This window comes from Oncorhynchus nerka, unplaced genomic scaffold (assembly GCF_034236695.1).
Source record: "Oncorhynchus nerka isolate Pitt River unplaced genomic scaffold, Oner_Uvic_2.0 unplaced_scaffold_1069, whole genome shotgun sequence".
Classification (NCBI taxonomy): domain Eukaryota; kingdom Metazoa; phylum Chordata; class Actinopteri; order Salmoniformes; family Salmonidae; genus Oncorhynchus; species Oncorhynchus nerka.
The window spans coordinates 120,683-143,182 of NW_027040248.1; the positions used below are offsets into that span (position 1 = coordinate 120,683).

Here is a 22,500-nt window from a genome sequence, read left to right on the forward strand (position 1 = left end):
CTCTCCTCCCAGCTCTCCTCTCCTCCCACCTCCTCTCCTCCCCTCCCAGCCCTCCTCCCGTCCCATCTCCTCTCCTCCCAGCTCTCCTCTCCTCCCACCTCCTCTCCTCCCCTCCCAGCTCTCCTCCCGTCCCACCTCCTCCTCCCAGCTCCTCTCCTCCCACCTCCTCTCCTCCCAGCTCTCCTCTCCTCCCACCTCCTCCTCCCAGCTCTCTTCTCCTCCCACCTCCTCCTCCCAGCTCTCCTCTCCTCCCACCTCCTCCTCCCAGCTCCTCTCCTCAGCAGGAAGCAGCTCGTCAGGTCAACAGCCATTAGTTCTGATTAAATAATAGAGGTCGTGAGATTTTAATTGTCTGGGGGGGGTTCTTGTTCTGCAGGTGCCGTGCAGCCTGGAGTATTGGGATGAGCTCCAGCACGCCTTCGTCCCCTACCGAGAGTTCAGCCTATCAGAGAGTAGCGCCTGCGAGCTGACCCTGCCCAGCCTGACGCTGACCAATGAGCAGAAGGATCTGGTGACCTCTGACCTGTGGAGGATCGTCCTCAACAACAACCCAGACGGAGGAGACGAACAGAGGTGAGAAGACGATTAACACCTGATTCTACGGTGTGTGTGTGTGTATATCTGTGTGTATCTGTGTGTGTGTGTGTGTATCTCTGTGTGTGTGTGTGTATCTGTGTGTGTGTGTGTATCTGTGTGTGTGTGTGTGTGTGTGTGTATCTGTGTGTGTGTGTATCTGTGTGTGTGTGTGTGTGTGTATCTGTGTGTGTGTGTATCTGTGTGTGTGTGTGTGTGGTTCAGTGAGCCAGTACAGTGCAGAACGATGAGCATCTCTGAGCACAAAAGCCTCTGTGTGTCAGTCCACATCTGGGAGGGAAGGTTGGGAGGGTGGGAGGGAGGGAGGGAGGGAGGGAAGGGAAGGAAGGTGGGAGGGAGGGAAGGGAAGGAAGGTGGGAGGGAGGGAGGAAGGGAAGGAAGGTGGGAGGGAGGGAGGGAGGGAGGGAGGGAGGGGAGGGAGGGAGGGAAGGAAGGCAGGAGGGAGGGAGGGAGGGAGGAAGGGAAGGAAGGTGGGAGGGAGGGAGGGAAGGAAGGAGGGAGGGAGGGAGGGAAGGAAGGAAGGTGGGAGGGAAGGAAGGTGGGAGGGAGGGAAGGAAGGTGGGAGGGAAGGTAGGAAGGAAGGTGGGAGGGAAGGTGGGAGGGAGGGAAGGCGGGTGGGAGGGAGGGAGGGAGGGAGGGAGGGAGGGAGGGGGAGGGAGGGAAGGAAGGTGGGAGGGAAGGTGGGAAGGAAGGTGGGAGGGAAGGTGGGAGGGAGGGAAGGTGGGAGGGAAGGAGGGAGGGAGGGAAGGCGGGAGGGAGGGAAGGAAGGAAGGTGGGAGGGAAGGCAGGAGGGAAGGAAGGTGGGAGGGAAGGTGGGAGGGAAGGAAGGTGGGAGGGAAGGCAGGTGGGAGGGAGGAAAGGTGGGAGGGAGGGAGGGAGGGAAGGAAGGTGGGAGGGAGGAAAGGTGGGAGGGAGGGAGGGAAGGAAGGAAGGTGGGAGGGAGGGAAGGTGGGAGGGAAGGAAGGTGGGAGGGGGAGGTGGGAGGGAGGGAAGGTTGGGAGGGAGGGAAGGTGGGAAGGTTGGGAGGGAAGGCGGGAGGGGGAAGGTGGGAGGGAAGGTGAGAGGGAAGGTGGGAGGGAAGGAAGGTAGGAGGGAAGGTGGGTGGGAGGGAAGGCGGGGGGGGAAGGTGGGAGGGGGGAAGGTGGGAGGGAAGGAAGGTAGGAGGGAAGGTGGGTGGGAGGGAAGGTAGGAGGGAAGGTGGGTGGGAAGGAAAGCGGGAGGGGGAAGGTGGGAGGGAGGGAAGGTGGGTGGGAGGGAAGGTGGGAGGGAAGGTGGGAGGGAGGGAAGGTGGGAGGGAAGGCGGGAGGGAAGGTGGGAGGAAAGGGAGGCGGGAGGGAGGGAAGGCGGGAGGAAAGGGAGGCGGGAGGGAGGGAAGGTGGGGGGGGCAGTGGACCTGGCCCAGGTTCAGATCAACCTATTGACATTTCCCAGCACACCAAGTGGGTGTCAGGGCCAAACAGATCCAGCTGACCTTGAGGGGGAGGAGAACAACAGAAAACAGCAACTCCGTGAAAAGCCAAATATACATGTGCATTTCATTACAGTCTCCAGTACATTTCCTTTATGTGTGTCCCAATTGACAGCTTATTCCCTGTATATAGTACACTACGACCCTGGTCAAAAGTAGTGCACTACGTAGGGAATAGTGAGCCCCCCCCCAAGTCGTATGGTGGATCATAGTAGCAACAAATTACACCAATGGTCCTTAAGTTCATGACACCTTGTTAATGTCCCTCCAGTCCTCCTCCATGACACCTTGTTAATGTCCCTCCAGTCCTCCTCCATGACACCTTGTTAATGTCCCTCCAGTCAGTCCTCCTCCATGACACCTTGTTAATGTCCCTCCAGGCCTCCTCCATGACACCTTGTTAATGTCCCTCCAGTCCTCCTCCATGACACCTTGTTAATGGCCCTCCAGCCAGTCCTCCTCCATGACACCTTGTTAATGTCCCTCCAGCCCAGCCAGTCCTCCTCCATGACACCTTGTTAATGTCCCTCCAGCCAGTCCTCCTCCATGACACCTTGTTAATGTCCCTCCAGGCCTCCTCCATGACACCTTGTTAATGTCCCTCCAGTCCTCCTCCATGACACCTTGTTAATGTCCCTCCAGTCCTCCTCCATGACACCTTGTTAATGTCCCTCCAGTCCTCCTCCATGACACCTTGTTAATGTCCCTCCAGCCAGTCCTCCTCCATGACACCTTGTTAATGTCCCTCCAGTCCTCCTCCATGACACCTTGTTAATGTCCCTCCAGTCCTCCTCCATGACACCTTGTTAATGTCCCTCCAGTCCTCCTCCATGACACCTTGTTAATGGGCCTCCAGTCCTCCTCCATGACACCTTGTTAATGTCCCTCCAGCCCAGCCAGTCCTCCTCCATGACACCTTGTTAATGTCCCTCCAGGCCTCCTCCATGACACCTTGTTAATGTCCCTCCAGCCCAGCCAGTCCTCCTCCATGACACCTTGTTAATGTCCCTCCAGCCCAGCCAGTCCTCCTCCATGACACCTTGTTAATGTCCCTCCAGTCCTCCTCCATGACACCTTGTTAATGGGCCTCCAGTCCTCCTCCATGACACCTTGTTAATGTCCCTCCAGTCCTCCTCCATGACACCTTGTTAATGTCCCTCCAGTCCTCCTCCATGACACCTTGTTAATGTCCCTCCAGTCCTCCTCCATGACACCTTGTTAATGTCCCTCCAGTCCTCCTCCATGACACCTTGTTAATGTCCCTCCAGCCAGTCCTCCTCCATGACACCTTGTTAATGTCCCTCCAGCCAGTCCTCCTCCATGACACCTTGTTAATGTCCCTCCAGTCCTCCTCCATGACACCTTGTTAATGTCCCTCCAGCCAGTCCTCCTCCATGACACCTTGTTAATGTCCCTCCAGCCAGTCCTCCTCCATGACACCTTGTTAATGTCCAGCCAGTCCTCCTCCATGACACCTTGTTAATGTCCCTCCAGCCAGTCCTCCTCCATGACACCTTGTTAATGTCCCTCCAGCCCAGCCAGTCCTCCTCCATGACACCTTGTTAATGTCCCTCCAGTCCTCCTCCATGACACCTTGTTAATGTCCCTCCAGTCCTCCTCCATGACACCTTGTTAATGTCCTTCCAGCTCACCCAAGGATAGTGGATAGTGTTCTAGAGCAGTGAGTCAGATTTATAAACTGTCAAACTTTAATTATTTCTTTATGTATCTCTTTACAGTTCTGACAGTGAGTCAGGTTCTCAGCAGGGTTCGTCGGGGTCCCAGCTTCTGCCCTGTGACCAGCTGGTGTCCCCCACGGCGCTGGCAGCTTGTACCCGTGTCGACTCCTGCTTCGCCCCCTGGTCCGTGCCCTCCCTGGGCGTGTCTCTCACCCTGGCACAGATACAGCTGCACCTCTACCACCACCTGGAGCAGCTGGGCACAGGTACTGTAGCACCGCCTGGAGCAGCTGGGTACAGGTACTGTAGCACCGCCTGGAGCAGCTGGGCACAGGTACTGTAACAACACCTGGAGCAGCTGGGCACAGGTACTGTAGCACCACCTGGGTACAGGTACTGTAACACCACCTGGAGCAGCTGGGTACAGGTACTGTAACACCGCCTGGAGCAGCTGGGTACAGGTACTGTAGCACCGCCTGGAGCAGCTGGGTACAGGTACTGTAGCACCGCCTGGAGCAGCTGGGTACAGGTACTGTAGCACCGCCTGGAGCAGCTGGGTACAGGTACTGTAGCACCACCTGGAGCAGTACAAAGAGGAACTTTCCAGAAAATCACTTTTGGTATTTTTTCTCGTGTTTCATCTGAAGTCGTTCTCATACTACTGTCATTCCGTCTCCAGCGCCGTCACGTCGACTCCGCCCCTTCCTGCCGGACAGGAAGTTGCCCCAGGAGCAAGAGTACCTGGTCATCGGGGCACAGGAGCCGCGGCTGTTCCTCCGCCAGTGGAGCGGCGGCGGTAACGTCAGCGCCGCCCGGCTCTGCCAGGAGATCCAGTTCTCCACCGAGCTGGACTGCAGACTGTTGGAGTACCGGAACTTGACTTGGCTCTGCCTGCTGCAGCCGTTCATACTGCAGGGTCAGGCTGCGGTCACACGCTGCTCCAACAACGTCCTCCTGGACGGGAACGTCTTCGTAGACCCGGTCTTCATCAACATCAGCCAGAACACCGTTCACAGTCTGGATACGGCCCTACGGGGCTGGCAACAGGTGAGACTGCTGGTATATACTGAGTCAGTCTAATCCTAATCCTAACGTTCATCACCATCAGTCTGGATATACTGCATCTCTACAGAGACACCCTGGTTCAGAGGTCAGAGACACCCTGGTTCAGAGGTCAGAGACACCCTGGTTCAGAGGTCAGAGACACCCTGGTTCAGAGGTCAGAGACACCCTGGTTCAGAGGTCTGAGACACCCTGGTTCAGAGGTCCGAGACACCCTGGTTCAGAGGTCCGAGACACCCTGGTTCAGAGGTCCGAGACACCCTGGTTCAGAGGTCAGAGACACCCTGGTTCAGAGGTCAGAGACACCCTGGTTCAGAGGTCCGAGACACCCTGGTTCAGAGGTCCGAGACACGCTGGTTCAGAGGTCCGAGACACGCTGGTTCAGAGGTCCGAGACACGCTGGTTCAGAGGTCCGAGACACCCTGGTTCAGAGGTCCGAGACACCCTGGTTCAGAGGTCCGAGACACCCTGGTTCAGAGGTCCGAGACACCCTGGTTCAGAGGTCCGAGACACCCTGGTTCAGAGGTCCGATACACCCTGGTTCAGAGGTCTGAGACACTGGAGGCGTCGCTATAGAATTTGTTCTTAACTGACTTCCTCGTTAAATAAAGGTACACATATTTATATACACATTTATCTAGATCCAGCTGCTGGGTTTCACATCTGTGATGTGGTTGATTCAGACCTTTAGATAGGTGAGGTAAAGGACCAGCCTGGTGTGGTTAATTCAGACCTTTAGGTTAGTAGATAGGTGAGGTAAAGGACCTGCCTGGTGTGGTTGATTCAGACCTTTAGATAGGTGAGGTAAAGGACCTGCCTGGTGTGGTTGATTCAGACCTTTAGGTTAGTAGATAGGTGAGGTAAAGGACCTGCCTGGTGTGGTTGATTCAGACCTTTAGATAGGTGAGGTAAAGGACCTGCCTGGTGTGGTTGATTCAGACCTTTAGATAGGTGAGGTAAAGGACCTGCCTGGTGTGGTTGATTCAGACCTTTAGATAGGTGAGGTAAAGGACCTGCCTGGTGTGGTTGATTCAGACCTTTAGATAGGTGAGGTAAAGGACCTGCCTGGTGTGGTTGATTCAGACCTTTAGATAGGTGAGGTAAAGGACCTGCCTGGTGTGGTTGATTCAGACCTTTAGATAGGTGAGGTAAAGGACCTGCCTGGTGTGGTTGATTCAGACCTTTAGATAGGTGAGGTAAAGGACCTGCCTGGTGTGGTTGATTCAGACCTTTAGATAGGTGAGGTAAAGGACCTGCCTGGTGTGGTTGATTCAGACCTTTAGGTTAGTAGATAGGTGAGGTAAAGGACCTGCCTGGTGTGGTTGATTCAGACCTTTAGGTTAGTAGATAGGTGAGGTAAAGGACCTGCCTGGTGTGGTTGATTTAGACCTTTAGGTTAGTAGATAGGTGAGGTAAAGGACCTGCCTGGTGTGGGTTAATTCAGACCTTTAGGTTAGTAGATAGGTGAGGTAAAGGACCTGCCTGGTGTGGGTTAATTCAGACCTTTAGGTTAGTAGATAGGTGAGGTAAAGGACCTGCCTGGTGTGGGTTAATTCAGACCTTTAGGTTAGTAGATAGGTGAGGTAAAGGACCTGCCTGGTGTGGTTGATTCAGACCTTTAGATATGTGAGGTAAAGGACCTGCCTGATGTGGTTGATTCAGACCTTTAGGTTAGTAGTTGACTCACAGCGTGGGCAGCATTGACTCATCGTGGCGTAGGATGTGATTGGCCTGATCCCTCAGGATTAGATAATGAACTACAGCTCAGTGTGGATGTTTCCTGTTTCATCTGATTACTTCCCTCATAAATAATGGCCTCTTATCAGCTCCAGTAGAGTAGTTCTGGACACTGAGCCGTGAGGGGGTCTGCCAAGTTGAGGACAGGGAGATTGTGTGTGTGTGTGTGTGTGTGTGTGCGTGCGCTGTAGATGGAGAGGAGGAGGAGGAGGATAGGAGAGTCTTGTAGGGGTGTGGAGGAAGAGGAGGAGGAGGAGGATAGGAGAGTCTTGTAGGGGTGTAGAGGAAGAGGAGGAGGAGGAGGATAGGAGAGTCTTGTAGGGGTGTGGAGGAAGAGGAGGAGGAGGATAGGAGAGTCTTGTAGGGGTGTGGAGGAAGAGGAGGATAGGAGAGTCTTGTAGGGGTGTGGAGGAAGAGGAGGAGGAGGAGGATAGGAGAGTCTTGTAGGGGTGTGGAGGAAGAGGAGGAGGAGGATAGGAGAGTCTTGTAGGGGTGTAGAGGAAGAGGAGGAGGAGGATAGGAGAGTCTTGTAGGGGTGTGGAGGAGGAGGAGGATAGGAGAGTCTTGTAGGGGTGTGGAGGAAGAGGAGGAGGAGGAGGATAGGAGAGTCTTGTAGGGGTGTAGAGGAAGAGGAGGAGGAGGAGGATAGGAGAGTCTTGTAGGGGTGTGGAGGAAGAGGAGGAGGAGGAGGATAGGAGAGTCTTGTAGGGGTGTAGAGGAAGAGGAGGAGGAGGATAGGAGAGTCTTGTAGGGGTGTAGAGGAAGAGGAGGAGGAGGATAGGAGAGTCTTGTAGGGGTGTGGAGGAAGAGGAGGAGGAGGATAGGAGAGTCTTGTAGGGGTGTGGAGGAAGAGGAGGAGGAGGAGGATAGGAGAGTCTTGTAGGGGTGTGGAGGAAGAGGAGGAGGAGGAGGATAGGAGAGTCTTGTAGGGGTGTGGAGGAAGAGGAAGAGGAGGATAGGAGAGTCTTGTAGGGGTGTGGAGGAAGAGGAGGAGGAGGATAGGAGAGTCTTGTAGGGGTGTGGAGGAGGAGGAGGATAGGAGAGTCTTGTAGGGGTGTGGAGGAAGAGGAGGAGGAGGATAGGAGAGTCTTGTAGGGGTGTAGAGGAAGAGGAGGAGGAGGAGGATAGGAGAGTCTTGTAGGGGTGTAGAGGAAGAGGAGGAGGAGGATAGGAGAGTCTTGTAGGGGTGTAGAGGAAGAGGAGGAGGAGGAGGATAGGAGAGTCTTGTAGGGGTGTAGAGGAAGAGGAGGATAGGAGAGTCTTGTAGGGGTGTAGAGGAAGGTTGAAGACCAAACCTGATACACCAGGAATTGTATATAAATATTTCACAGCGTTGACCTTCAGATGAACCTGCTGCCAAGGAACGTTCCTGCCCTCTGTTTCCCTTTTGGTTTCACACAAAATAAAGCTTGAATGGGGGTTCAACAGAGAGGTGTGGTTCTGGTAGATTCTACACAGCCAGGTGTGGTTCTGGTAGATTCTACACAGCCAGGTGTGGTTCTGGTAGATTCTACACAGCCAGGTGTGGGTCTGGTAGATTCCACACAGCCAGGTGTGGTTCTGGTAGATTCTACACAGCCAGCCAGGTGTGGGTCTGGTAGATTCCACATAGCCAGTCAGGTGTGGGTCTGGTAGATTCCACACAGCCAGTCAGGTGTGGGTCTGGTAGATTCTACACAGCCAGCCAGGTGTGGTTCTGGTAGATTCCACACAGCCAGCCAGGTGTGGGTCTGGTAGATTCCACACAGCCAGCCAGGTGTGGGTCTGGTAGATTCCACACAGCCAGGTGTGGTTCTGGTAGATTCTACACAGCCAGGTGTGGTTCTGGTAGATTCTACACAGCCAGGTGTGGTTCTGGTAGATTCTACACAGCCAGGTGTGGTTCTGGTAGATTCCACACAGGCAGGTGTGGTTCTGGTAGATTCTACACAGCCAGGTGTGGGTCTGGTAGATTCTACACAGCCAGGTGTGGTTCTGGTAGATTCTACACAGCCAGGTGTGGGTCTGGTAGATTCTACACAGCCAGCCAGGTGTGGGTCTGGTAGATTCTACACAGTCAGGTGTGGTTCTGGTAGATTCTACACAGCCAGTCAGGTGTGGTTCTGGTAGATTCTACACAGTCAGGTGTGGTTCTGGTAGATTCTACACAGCCAGGTGTGGGTCTGGTAGATTCTACACAGCCAGGTGTGGTTCTGGTAGATTCTACACAGTCAGGTGTGGGTCTGGTAGATTCCACACAGCCAGGTGTGGTTCTGGTAGATTCTACACAGCCAGCCAGGTGTGGGTCTGGTAGATTCTACACAGCCAGTCAGGTGTGGGTCTGGTAGATTCCACACAGCCAGCCAGGTGTGGGTCTGGTAGATTCTACACAGCCAGCCAGGTGTGGGTCTGGTAGATTCCACACAGCCAGTCAGGTGTGGGTCTGGTAGATTCCACACAGCCAGTCAGGTGTGGGTCTGGTAGATTCCACACAGCCAGTCAGGTGTGAGTCTGGTAGATTCCACACAGCCAGCCAGGTGTGGGTCTGGTAGATTCCACACAGCCAGTCAGGTGTGGGTCTGGTAGATTCTACACAGCCAGGTGTGGTTCTGGTAGATTCTACACAGCCAGTCAGGTGTGGGTCTGGTAGATTCCACACAGTCAGGTGTGGGTCTGGTAGATTCCACACAGCCAGGTGTGGGTCTGGTAGATTCCACACAGCCAGGTGTGGGTCTGGTAGATTCCACACAGCCAGGTGTGGGTCTGGTAGATTCCACACAGCCAGGTGTGGTTCTGGTAGATTCCACACAGCCAGGTGTGGGTCTGGTAGATTCCACACAGCCAGGTGTGGTTCTGGTAGATTCCACACAGCCAGGTGTGGGTCTGGTAGATTCCACACAGCCAGGTGTGGTTCTGGTAGATTCTACACAGCCAGGTGTGGGTCTGGTAGATTCCACACAGCCAGGTGTGGTTCTGGTAGATTCCACACAGCCAGTCAGGTGTGGGTCTGGTAGATTCCACACAGCCAGTCAGGTGTGGGTCTGGTAGATTCCACACAGCCAGGTGTGGTTCTGGTAGATTCTACACAGTCAGGTGTGGTTCTGGTAGATTCCACACAGCCAGGTGTGGTTCTGGTAGATTCTACACAGCCAGGTGTGGTTCTGGTAGATTCTACACAGTCAGGTGTGGTTCTGGTAGATTCTACACAGCCAGGTGTGGGTCTGGTAGATTCTACACAGCCAGGTGTGGTTCTGGTAGATTCCACACAGCCAGCCAGGTGTGGTTCTGGTAGATTCTACACAGCCAGTCAGGTGTGGGTCTGGTAGATTCCACACAGCCAGCCAGGTGTGGGTCTGGTAGATTCCACACAGCCAGCCAGGTGTGGTTCTGGTAGATTCTACACAGTCAGGTGTGGTTCTGGTAGATTCTACACAGCCAGGTGTGGGTCTGGTAGATTCTACACAGCCAGGTGTGGGTCTGGTAGATTCTACACAGCCAGGTGTGGGTCTGGTAGATTCCACACAGCCAGGTGTAAGTCTGGTAGATTCCACACAGCCAGTCAGGTGTGGGTCTGGTAGATTCTACACAGCCAGGTGTGGGTCTGGTAGATTCCACACAGCCAGTCAGGTGTGGGTCTGGTAGATTCCACACAGCCAGCCAGGTGTGGGTCTGGTAGATTCCACACAGCCAGGTGTGGGTCTGGTAGATTCCACACAGCCAGGTGTGGGTCTGGTAGATTCCACACAGCCAGTCAGGTGTGGGTCTGGTAGATTCCACACAGCCAGTCAGGTGTGGGTCTGGTAGATTCCACACAGCCAGTCAGGTGTGGGTCTGGTAGATTCCACACAGCCAGTCAGGTGTGAGTCTGGTAGATTCCACACAGCCAGTCAGGTGTGGGTCTGGTAGATTCCACACAGCCAGTCAGGTGTGGGTCTGGTAGATTCCATGATACATATTGGAATGAAGCAGGCCCTGAGATCCTGATTGGACCAGGGGACAGGGGATGGAGGGAGATTTTAACCCAGCTTTCCCCAGGCAGGCCTACCCCCCAGCCTCAAACCAACTTTCCCCAGGCAGGCCTACCCCCCAGCCTCAAACCAACTTTCCCCAGGCAGGCCTACCCCCCAGCCTCAAACCAACTTTCTCCAGGCAGGCCTACCCCCCAGCCTCAAACCAACTTTCCCCAGGCAGGCCTACCCCCCAGCCTCAAACCAGCTTTCCCCAGGCAGGCCTACCCCCCAGCCTCAAATCAACTTTCCCCAGGCAGGCCTACCCCCCAGCCTCAAATCAACTTTCCCCAGGCAGGCCTACCCCCAGCCTCAAATCAACTTTCCCCAGGCAGGCCTACCCCCAACTCCAAACCCAGCCTTCTCCCCCTCTTTCCCTATCCTCTCCCCCTCTCTCCCTATCCTCTCCCCCTCTCCCTATCCTCTCCCTATCCTCTCTCCCTATCCTCTCTCCCTATCCTCTCCCCCTATCCTCTCCCCCTCTCTCCCTATCCTCTCTCCCTATCCTCTCCCCCTCTCTCCCTATCCTCTCCCCCTCTCTCCCTATCCTCTCCCCCTCTCTCCCTATCCTCTCTCCCTATCCTCTCCCCCTCTCTCCCTATTCTCTCTCCCTATCCTCTCCCCCTCTCTCCCTATCATCTCCCCCTCTCTCCCTATCCTCTCTCCCTATCCTCTCCCCTCTCCCTATCCTCTCCCCTCTCTCCCTATCCTCTCTCCCTATCCTCTCCCCCTCTCCCCTATCCTCTCTCCCTATCCTCTCCCCCTCTCTCCCTATCCTCTCCCCCTCTTTCCCTATCCTCTCTCCCTATCCTCTCCCCCTCTCCCTATCCTCCCCCTCTCTCCCTATCCTCTCTCCCTCTCCCTATCCTCCCCCTCTCTCCCTATCCTCTCTCCCTATCCTCTCCCCCTCTCTCCCTATCCTCTCTCCCTATCCTCTCCCCCTCTCTCCCTATCCTCTCCCCCTCTCTCCCTATCCTCTCTCCCTATCCTCTCCCCCTCTCTCCCTATCCTCTCCCCCTCTCTCCCTATCCTCTCTCCCTATCCTCTCCCCCTCTCTCCCTATCCTCTCCCCCTCTCTCCCTATCCTCTCCCCTCTCTCCCTATCCTCTCCCCCTCTCTCCCTATCCTCTCTCCCTATCCTCTCCCCCTCTCTCCCTATTCTCTCTCCCTATCCTCTCCCCCTCTCTCCCTATCCTCTCCCCCTCTCTCCCTATCCTCTCTCCCTATCCTCTCCCCCTCTCTCCCTATCCTCTCCCCCTCTCCCCTATCCTCTCCCCTATCCTCTCCCCCTCTCTCCCTATCCTCTCTCCCTATCCTCTCCCCCTATCCTCTCCCCCTCTCTCCCTATCCTCTCCCCAGGGAAGTGGCTTTAGGGTTTAGCCACAGTAAAACACAGTAGTATTTACACACTCTACTCTCTCACAGAACACCAAATGTGCACTTAGGAAAACACCAGGGAGCAGGGCTGTTTTCTGTTCCTGTTTGAATGATCCAGCTCGTCTTTACCCCCCACCCCCCCACCCCACCCCCGCCCGGGGTAGAGAAGATAGATCCATCGCTAGTTAAAGACAGATCAGGTTTCTGTTCCCAGCAGATGTAGCAGGGATCTGATGGCCCCGTACAGGAAACAGGGGGCTTTAGGTTCCGTCGTTGTTCCTTCATCTAGTTTATTGTCTGTTTTTAATAATTGTCTTTACCACCAACTTCTGCGTGGCAAGGATCCAATTCCACGTGATTAGAAGTTTCTCTCCCGTCTATAATTACCGTCTCCAGTTTGTCACGTCTAGCGTAGATCTGTGTGACATAGAGAGGCCCGTATATGCCTACGTAACCAGGACTAATGTGTGTACAGGGAGCAGGAGGAGTAATGTAATATGTGGTCGGATTATAGAACTGGATATTCTGGTGTCTGCTGGGACATCGGGGCTGACTGGGAGAGCTGTCACTTTTTTAAAAAACCCAGTTTATAACAAGCAGGGTTTTTATTGACTATCAACATATCTCAGGAGGTAATATTTGTCCACATAAAGCCATTTTTTTATAGAGAGAGAGAGAGAAGAGGACGATGAAAGGATGAAGATGGCTGTATCGTGTAGCCCTAATGAACAGTCTCTGTTAACCGATACCGATCTTTAAAGAAGGCTTAGCACGGCATCTTAAAGATGTCTGGCAGTTTAGATATCAGCGCGTCGAAGTTGAAAGGTCAGCCTCAGATGGCGTTCCTCTATAAAGAGGGCATGGATTTGGGACTCGTGCCAGCTGCTGTCCCGTCCACCAGGTTTAATGAGGTAAAAACGTTCCCATCGGTTTCCAATAGCAACAGCAGTACAGTGTTTTTGGCTGTTAAACTCTGAGCTTTTTTTACTACAGGCCTCCTTTCACAGTCACTCTGGGGTCACTCTGGGGTCACTCTGGGGTCACTCTGGAGTCACTCTGTCTCAATGTGACGTTGGGGGTCTGCTGTGTTAAGGTTGGACTGGTTCATGAGAAGCTCCCTGACGTTGGGGGTCTGTTGTGTTGAGGTTGGACTGGTTCATGAGAAGCCCTCTGACGTTGGGGGTCTGCTGTGTTGAGGTTGGACTGGTTCATGAGAAGCTCCCTGATGGTGGGGTCTGCTGTGTTGAGGTTGGACTGGTTCATGAGAAGCTCTCTGACGTTGGGGTCTGTTGTGTTGAGGTTGGATTGGTTCATGAGAAGCTCTCTGACGTTGGGGTCTGCTGTGTTGAGGTTGGATTGGTTCATGAGAAGCTCTCTGACGTTGGGGTCTGCTGTGTTGAGGTTGGATTGGTTCATGAGAAGCTCTCTGACGTTGGGGTCTGTTGTGTTGAGGTTGGATTGGTTCATGAGAAGCCCTCTGACGTTGGGGGTCTGCTGTGTTGAGGTTGGACTGGTTCATGAGAAGCTCTCTGACGTTGGGGTCTGTTGTGTTGAGGTTGGACTGGTTCATGAGAAGCTCTCTGACGTTGGGGGTCTGCTGTGTTGAGGTTGGACTGGTTCATGAGAAGCTCTCTGACGTTGGGGGTCTGTTGTGTTGAGGTTGGACTGGTTCATGAGAAGCTCTCTGACATTGGGGGTCTGCTGTGTTGAGGTTGGACTGGTTCATGAGAAGCTCTCTGACGTTGGGGGTCTGTTGTGTTGAGGTTGACTGGTTCATGAGAAGCTCTCTGACGTTGGGGGTCTGTTGTGTTGAGGTTGGATTGGTTCATGAGAAGCTCTCTGACGTTGGGTGTCTGTTGTGTTGAGGTTGGACTGGTTCATGAGAAGCTCTCTGACGTTGGGTGTGGTGGAGGGGGGGTGGACTGGTTCATGAGAAGCCCTCTGACGTTGGGTGTGGTGGAGGGGGTGGACTGGTTCATGAGAAGCCCTCTGACGTTGGGGGTCTGCTGTGTTGAGGTTGGACTGGTTCATGAGAAGCCCTCTGACGTTGGGTGTGGTGGAGGGGGGTGGACTGGTTCATGAGAAGCTCTCTGACGTTGGGTGTGGTGGAGGGGGTGGACTGGTTCATGAGAAGCTCTCTGACGTTGGGTGTGGTGGAGGGGGGGTGGACTGGTTCATGAGAAGCCCTCTGACGTTGGGTGTGGTGGAGGGGGGTGGACTGGTTCATGAGAAGCTCTCTGACGTTGGGTGTGGTGGAGGGGGTGGACTGGTTCATGAGAAGCTCTCTGACGTTGGGTGTGGTGGAGGGGGTGGACTGGTTCATGAGAAGCCCTCTGACGTTGGGGGTCTGCTGTGTTGAGGTTGGACTGGTTCATGAGAAGCTCTCTGACGTTGGGTGTGGTGGGGGGTGGACTGGTTCATGAGAAGCTCTCTGACGTTGGGTGTGGTGGAGGGGGGGTTTGACTGGTTCATGAGAAGCTCTCTGATGTTGGGTGTGGTGGAGGGGGGGGGGGGTGGATGTGTTTGGAAAAGTTTCAAGTAAATCACAGACCTTGGTCGTTGAGCTGTTTTGGAATTGCGTACTCTTGAACTTTTAGTGTGTTTGTGAAGCTGTGTCTCCAAAGCCCAGTGTTTTCAATAAAAAGAGGATTGGGAAATTGAGGACCTAACTCAGCTGCACAACGAAATGCATTCAACCGAAATGGGTCGTTCACATTTAACCCCTTTATAATCAGAGGTACGGTGGGCCTTGTTCAACATCCATCGGTCCCCCGGATACAGACTCAGATACATGGTACGGTGGGCCTTGTTCAACATCCATCGGTCCCCCGGATACAGACTCAGATACATGGTACGGTGGGCCTTGTTCAACATCCATCAGTCCCCCGAATACAGACTCAGATACATGGTACGGTGGGCCTTGTTCAACATCCATCGGTCCCCCGGATACAGACTCAGATACATGGTACGGTGGGCCTTGTTCAACATCCATCGGTCCCCCGAATACAGACTCAGATACATGGTACGGTGGGCCTTGTTCAACATCCATCAGTCCCCCGGATACAGACTCAGATACATGGTACGGTGGGCCTTGTTCAACATCCATCAGTCCCCCGGATACAGACTCAGATACATGGTACGGTGGGCCTTGTTCAACATCCATCGGTCCCCCGAATACAGACTCAGATACATGGTACGGTCCCTCAGATACATGGTATAGTGGTGTGTGTATATTGTAGAGACTCAGATACATGGTATAGTGTTGTGTGTATATTGTAGAGAGAGAGACTCAGATACATGGTATAGTGTTGTGTGTATATTGTAGAGAGAGAGACTCAGATACATGGTGTAGTGTTGTGTGTATATTGTAGAGACTCAGATACATGGTATAGTGTTGTGTGTATATTGTAGAGAGAGACTCAGATACATGGTATAGTGTTGTGTGTATATTGTAGAGACTCAGATACATGGTATAGTGTTGTGTGTATATTGTAGAGACTCAGATACATGGTATAGTGTTGTGTGTATATTGTAGAGACTCAGATACATGGTATAGTGTTGTGTGTATATTGTAGAGACTCAGATACATGGTATAGTGTTGTGTGTATATTGTAGAGACTCAGATACATGGTATAGTGTTGTGTGTATATTGTAGTCAGTCATAGTCACCATAGTATCTGGACATGTTCCTACACCGTCACCATAGTAACTGGACATGTTCCTACACCGTCACCATAGTATCTGGACATGTTCCTACACCGTCACCATAGTAACTGGACATGTTCCTACACCTTCACCATAGTAACTGGACATGCTGTGTTCCTACACCGTCACCATAGTAACTGGACATGTTCCTACACCGTCACCATAGTAACTGGACATGTTCCTACACCGTCACCATAGTATCTGGGCATGCTATGTTCCTACACCGTCACCATAGTATCTGGGCATGTTCCTACACCGTCACCATAGTAACTGGACATGCTATGTTCCTACACCTTCACCATAGTATCTGGGCATGTTCCTACACCGTCACCATAGTATCTGGACATGCTATGTTCCTACACCGTCACCATAGTATCTGGACATGCTATGTTCCTACACCGTCACCATAGTATCTGGACATGCTATGTTCCTACACCGTCACCATAGTATCTGGGCATGCTATGATCCTACACCGTCACCATAGTATCTGGACATGCTATGTTCCTACACCTTCACCATAGTAACTGGACATGCTATGTTCCTACACCGTCACCATAGTATCTGGGCATGTTCCTACACCGTCACCATAGTATCTGGACATGCTATGTTCCTACACCGTCACCATAGTATCTGGACATGTTTCTACACCGTCACCATAGTAACTGGGCATGCTATGTTCCTACACCGTCACCATAGTATCTGGACATGTTCCTACACCGTCACCATAGTAACTGGACATGCTATGTTCCTACACCGTCACCATAGTATCTGGACATGTTCCTACACCGTCACCATAGCATCTGGACATGCTATGTTCCTACACCGTCACCATAGTATCTGGACATGTTCCTACACCGTCACCATAGTATCTGGACATGTTCCTACACCGTCACCATAGCATCTGGACATGCTATGTTCCTACACCGTCACCATAGTATCTGGACATGTTCCTACACCGTCACCATAGTATCTGGGCATGTTCCTACACCGTCACCATAGCATCTGGACATGCTATGTTCCTACACCGTCACCATAGTATCTGGACATGCTATGTTCCTACACCGTCACCATAGTAACTGGACATGATATGTTCCTACACCGTCACCATAGTATCTGGACATGCTATGTTCCTACACCGTCACCATAGTAACTGGACATGCTATGTTCCTACACCGTCACCATAGTATCTGGGCATGCTATGTTCCTACACCGTCACCATAGTATCTGGGCATGTTCCTACACCGTCACCATAGTATCTGGACATGCTATGTTCCTACACCGTCACCATAGTATCTGAGCATGCTATGTTCCTACACCGTCACCAGAGTATCTGGGCATGCTATGTTCCTACACCGTCACCATAGTATCTGGACATGCTATGTTTCTACACCGTCACCATAGTATCTGGGCATGCTATGTTCCTACACCGTCACCAGAGTATCTGGGCATGCTATGTTCCTACACCGTCACCATAGTATCTGGACATGCTATGTTTCTACACCGTCACCATAGTATCTGGGCATGCTATGTTCCTACACCGTCACCATAGTATCTGGACATGCTATGTTCCTACACCGTCACCATAGTATCTGGGCATGCTATGTTCCTACACCGTCACCATAGTATTTGGGCATGCTATGTTCCTACACCGTCACCATAGTATCTGGGCATGCTATGTTCCTACACCGTCACCATAGTATCTGGACATGTTCCTACACCGTCACCATAGTATCTGGACATGTTCCTACACCGTCACCATAGTATCTGGACATGCTATGTTCCTACACCGTCACCATAGTATCTGGACATGCTATGTTCCTACACCGTCACCATAGTATCTGGACATGCTATGTTCCTACACCGTCACCATAGTATCTGGACATGTTCCTACACTGTCACCATAGTATCTGGACATGCTATGTTCCTACACCGTCACCGTAGTATCTGGGCATGTTCCTACACCGTCACCATAGTATCTGGACATGCTATGTTCCTACACCGTCACCATAGTATCTGGACATGCTATGTTCCTACACCGTCACCATAGTATCTGGGCATGTTCCTACACCGTCACCATAGTATCTGGACATGTTCCTACACCGTCACCATAGTATCTGGACATGCTATGTTCCTACACCGTCACCATAGTAACTGGGCATGCTATGTTCCTACACCGTCACCATAGTATCTGGACATGTTCCTACACCGTCACCATAGTATCTGGACATGTTCCTACACCGTCACCATAGTATCTGGACATGCTATGTTCCTACACCGTCACCATAGTATCTGGACATGCTATGTTCCTACACCGTCTCCATAGTATCTGGACATGCTCCTACACCGTCACCATAGTATCTGGGCATGCTATGTTCCTACACCGTCACCATAGTATCTGGGCATGCTCCTACACCGTCACCATAGTATCTGGACATGCTATGTTCCTACACCGTCACCATAGTAACTGGGCATGCTATGTTCCTACACCGTCACCATAGTATCTGGACATGCTATGTTCCTACTCCGTCACCATAGTATTTGGGCATGCTATGTTCCTACACCGTCACCATAGTATCTGGACATGCTATGTTCCTACACCGTCACCATAGTATCTGGACATGTTCCTACACCGTCACCATAGTATCTGGACATGTTCCTACACCGTCACCATAGTATCTGGACATGCTATGTTCCTACACCGTCACCATAGTATCTGGACATACTATGTTCCTACACCGTCACCATAGTATCTGGACATGTTCCTACACTGTCACCATAGTATCTGGACATGCTATGTTCCTACACCGTCACCATAGTATCTGGACATGTTCCTACACCGTCACCATAGTATCTGGACATGTTCCTACACCGTCACCATAGTATCTGGACATGCTATGTTCCTACACCGTCACCATAGTATCTGGACATGCTATGTTCCTACACCGTCTCCATAGTATCTGGACATGCTCCTACACCGTCACCATAGTATATGGGCATGCTATGTTCCTACACCGTCACCATAGTATCTGGGCATGCTCCTACACCGTCACCATAGTATCTGGACATGCTATGTTCCTACACCGTCACCATAGTAACTGGGCATGCTATGTTCCTACACCGTCACCATAGTATCTGGACATGCTATGTTCCTACTCCGTCACCATAGTATCTGGGCATGTTCCTACACCGTCACCATAGTATCTGGACATGCTATGTTCCTACACCGTCACCATAGTATCTGGACATGCTATGTTCCTACACCGTCACCATAGTATCTGGGCATGTTCCTACACCGTCACCATAGTATCTGGACATGCTATGTTCCTACACCGTCACCATAGTATCTGGACATGCTATGTTCCTACACCGTCACCATAGTATCTGGACATGCTATGTTCCTACACCGTCACCATAGTATCTGGACATGCTATGTTCCTACACTGTCACCATAGTATCTGGACATGCTATGTTCCTACACCGTCACCATAGTAACTGGGCATGCTATGTTCCTACACCGTCACCATAGTATCTGGACATGTTCCTACACCGTCACCATAGTATCTGGACATGTTCCTACACCGTCACCATAGTATCTGGACATGCTATGTTCCTACACCGTCACCATAGTATCTGGACATGCTATGTTCCTACACCGTCTCCATAGTATCTGGACATGCTCCTACACCGTCACCATAGTATCTGGGCATGCTATGTTCCTACACCGTCACCATAGTATCTGGGCATGCTCCTACACCGTCACCATAGTATCTGGACATGCTATGTTCCTACACCGTCACCATAGTATCTGGACATGCTATGTTCCTACACCGTCACCATAGTAACTGGGCATGCTATGTTCCTACACCGTCACCATAGTATCTGGACATGCTATGTTCCTACTCCGTCACCATAGTATCTGGACATGCTATGTTCCTACTCCGTCACCATAGTATTTGGGCATGCTATGTTCCTACACCGTCACCATAGTATCTGGACATGCTATGTTCCTACACCGTCACCATAGTATCTGGACATGTTCCTACACCGTCACCATAGTATCTGGACATGCTATGTTCCTACACCGTCACCATAGTATCTGGACATACTATGTTCCTACACCGTCACCATAGTATCTGGACATGTTCCTACACTGTCACCATAGTATCTGGACATGCTATGTTCCTACACCGTCACCATAGTATCTGGGCATGTTCCTACACCGTCACCATAGTATCTGGACATGCTATGTTCCTACACCGTCACCATAGTATCTGGACATGCTATGTTCCTACACCGTCACCATAGTATCTGGGCATGTTCCTACACCGTCACCATAGTATCTGGGCATGCTATGTTCCTACACCGTCACCATAGTATCTGGACATGTTCCTACACCGTCACCATAGTATCTGGACATGCTATGTTCCTACACCGTCACCATAGTATCTGGATATGTTCCTACACCGTCACCATAGTATCTGGACATGCTATGTTCCTACACCGTCACCATAGTAACTGGGCATGCAATGTTCCTACACCGTCACCATAGTATCTGGACATGTTCCTACACCGTCACCATAGTATCTGGACATGTTCCTACACCGTCACCATAGTATCTGGACATGCTATGCTCCTACACCGTCACCATAGTATCTGGACATGTTCCTACACTGTCACCATAGTATCTGGACATGTTCCTACACCGTCACCATAGTATCTGGACATGTTCCTACACCGTCACCATAGTAACTGGGCATGCTATGTTCCTACACCGTCACCATAGTAACTGGGCATGTGAATGGGTGTGCTTCACACTGAGAAGTTTATCCTTGGTTCAACGCTCCTGGTTGTTGGGGAAACGGACCCACTACTACTGTTTACCCTGGGGCCTGTATTTAAACCCGACCTGACCTCTGACCTGACCTACTACTACTGTTTACCCTGGGGCCTGTATTTAAACCCGACCTGACCTCTGACCTGACCTACTACTACTGTTTACCCTGGGGCCTGTATTTAAACCCGACCTGACCTCTGACCTGACCCACTACTACTGTTTACCCTGGGGCCTGTATTTAAACCCGACCTGACCTCTGACCTGACCCACTACTACTGTTTACATGGGGCCTGTATTTAAACCCGACCTGACCCACTACTACTATTTACCTTTAAAGTCTACCTTTAAACCGAACCTGACCTCTGACCTAACACCCTCATACGACATGGCTCCTAGCCTCCCACTCATCTCACTGAGTCTACCTTTAAACCCAACCTGACCTCTGACCTCTGACCTCATATGACATGGCTCCGAGGATACTTAAGAAATATTTTGATAAAATAAATATAAACTAGTTTAGTGGATCTGAAAACTGGAACTGGTTCAGCCCTGAAGTGATCAGTGGCCAAGTAAGACCAATTAAGACCAATTAAGACCAAGTAAGACCAATTAAGACCAATTAAGACCAATTAAAAACAATTAAGACCTTGAACTGGGTCAGGCCTTGACATGGTTAGCACCCCCAACAGAGGCTGTGGTCAGGAGGCTGTGGTCTTTCCAGATATGATGTCACTCTCCCACAAGCCAGGATGTGACGGCCGACCACAAGATCGACAGTTCATTGATATACGAGGGGAGCCCCGTGTACACAGTGCTGAACATGTTTCTCCCCACATGACTTTCTCTCTCTCTCTTTTTGCTCTCTCCCTCTCGGTCTCCCTCCCTCCCTCTCCCCTTCCCTCTCTCTCTCTCTCTCTCTCTCTCTCTCTCTCTCTCTCTCCCCCTCTCTCTCTCTCTCTCCCCTTCCCCCTCCCTCTCCCCTTCACTCTCTCTCTCTCCCCTCTCTCTCTCTCTCTCTCCCTCCCTCTCCCCTTCCCTCTCTCTCTCTCCCCCTCTCTCTCTCTCTCTCTCTCTCTCTCCCTCTCTCTCTCTCTCTCCCTCCCTCCCTCCCTCCCTCTCTCTCTCTCTCTCTCTCCCTCCATCCCTCTCTCCTTCCTTCCCTCCCTCCCTCCCTCCCTCCCTCCTTCCTTCCTTCCTTCCTTCCTCCTTCCCTCCCTCCCTCCCTCCCTCCCTCCCTCCCTCCCTCCCTCTCTCTCTAGAACGGGGATGAAGGTGCGGAGGAGTTGTTGATCAGTCACCATGTGCTCTGTAACGACACCCAGGAGACCCTGAGGTTTGGCCAGGTGGACACCGATGAGAACGTCCTGCTGCCCTCCTCACACAGCCACCAGTACAGCTGGAGGAGCCACAAGTCACCACAGGTACGCACACACACACACACACACACACACACACACACACACACCCTCCTTACACAGCCACACACACACACACACACCCTCCTTACACAGCCACCAGTACAGCTGGAGGAGCCACAAGAGGAGCCACAAGTCACCACAGGTACAATCACACACACACACACACACACACACACACACACACACACACCCTCCTTACACAGCCACCAGAACAGCTGGAGGAGCCACAAGTCACCACAGGTACACACACACACACACACACACACACCCTCCTTACACAGCCACCAGTACAGCTGGAGGAGCCACAAGAGGAGCCACAAGTCACCACAGGTACAATCACACACACACACACACACACACACACACACACACACACACCCTCCTTACACAGCCACCAGTACAGCTGGAGGAGCCACAAGTCACCACAGGTACACACACACACACACACACACACACACACACACACACACACACACACACACACCCTCCTTACACAGCCACCAGTACAGCTGGAGGAGCCACAAGTCACCACAGGTACACACACACACACACACACACACACACGCAGGCCAGCACACACTCACACACACACACACACACACACACACACACACACACACACACACACACACAGCTATAG

At 52.2% G+C, this 22,500-nt stretch overlaps 1 protein-coding gene across 1 annotated transcript in view; it reads left to right on the forward strand.

Moving 5' to 3' along the window:
* LOC135570170 (intermembrane lipid transfer protein VPS13B-like) overlaps nucleotides 1-22,500 on the forward strand; it is a gene marked incomplete at its 3' end in the record, with an annotated part of 140,404 nt that overhangs the window by 70,974 nt on the left and 46,930 nt on the right. The window contains exons 9-12 of the mRNA XM_065016243.1: nucleotides 377-573; nucleotides 3,802-4,007; nucleotides 4,421-4,788; nucleotides 21,702-21,863. Of these exons, the coding sequence (XP_064872315.1) occupies nucleotides 377-573; nucleotides 3,802-4,007; nucleotides 4,421-4,788; nucleotides 21,702-21,863 (933 nt within the window). The remainder of the gene's footprint in view (nucleotides 1-376; nucleotides 574-3,801; nucleotides 4,008-4,420; nucleotides 4,789-21,701; nucleotides 21,864-22,500) is intronic.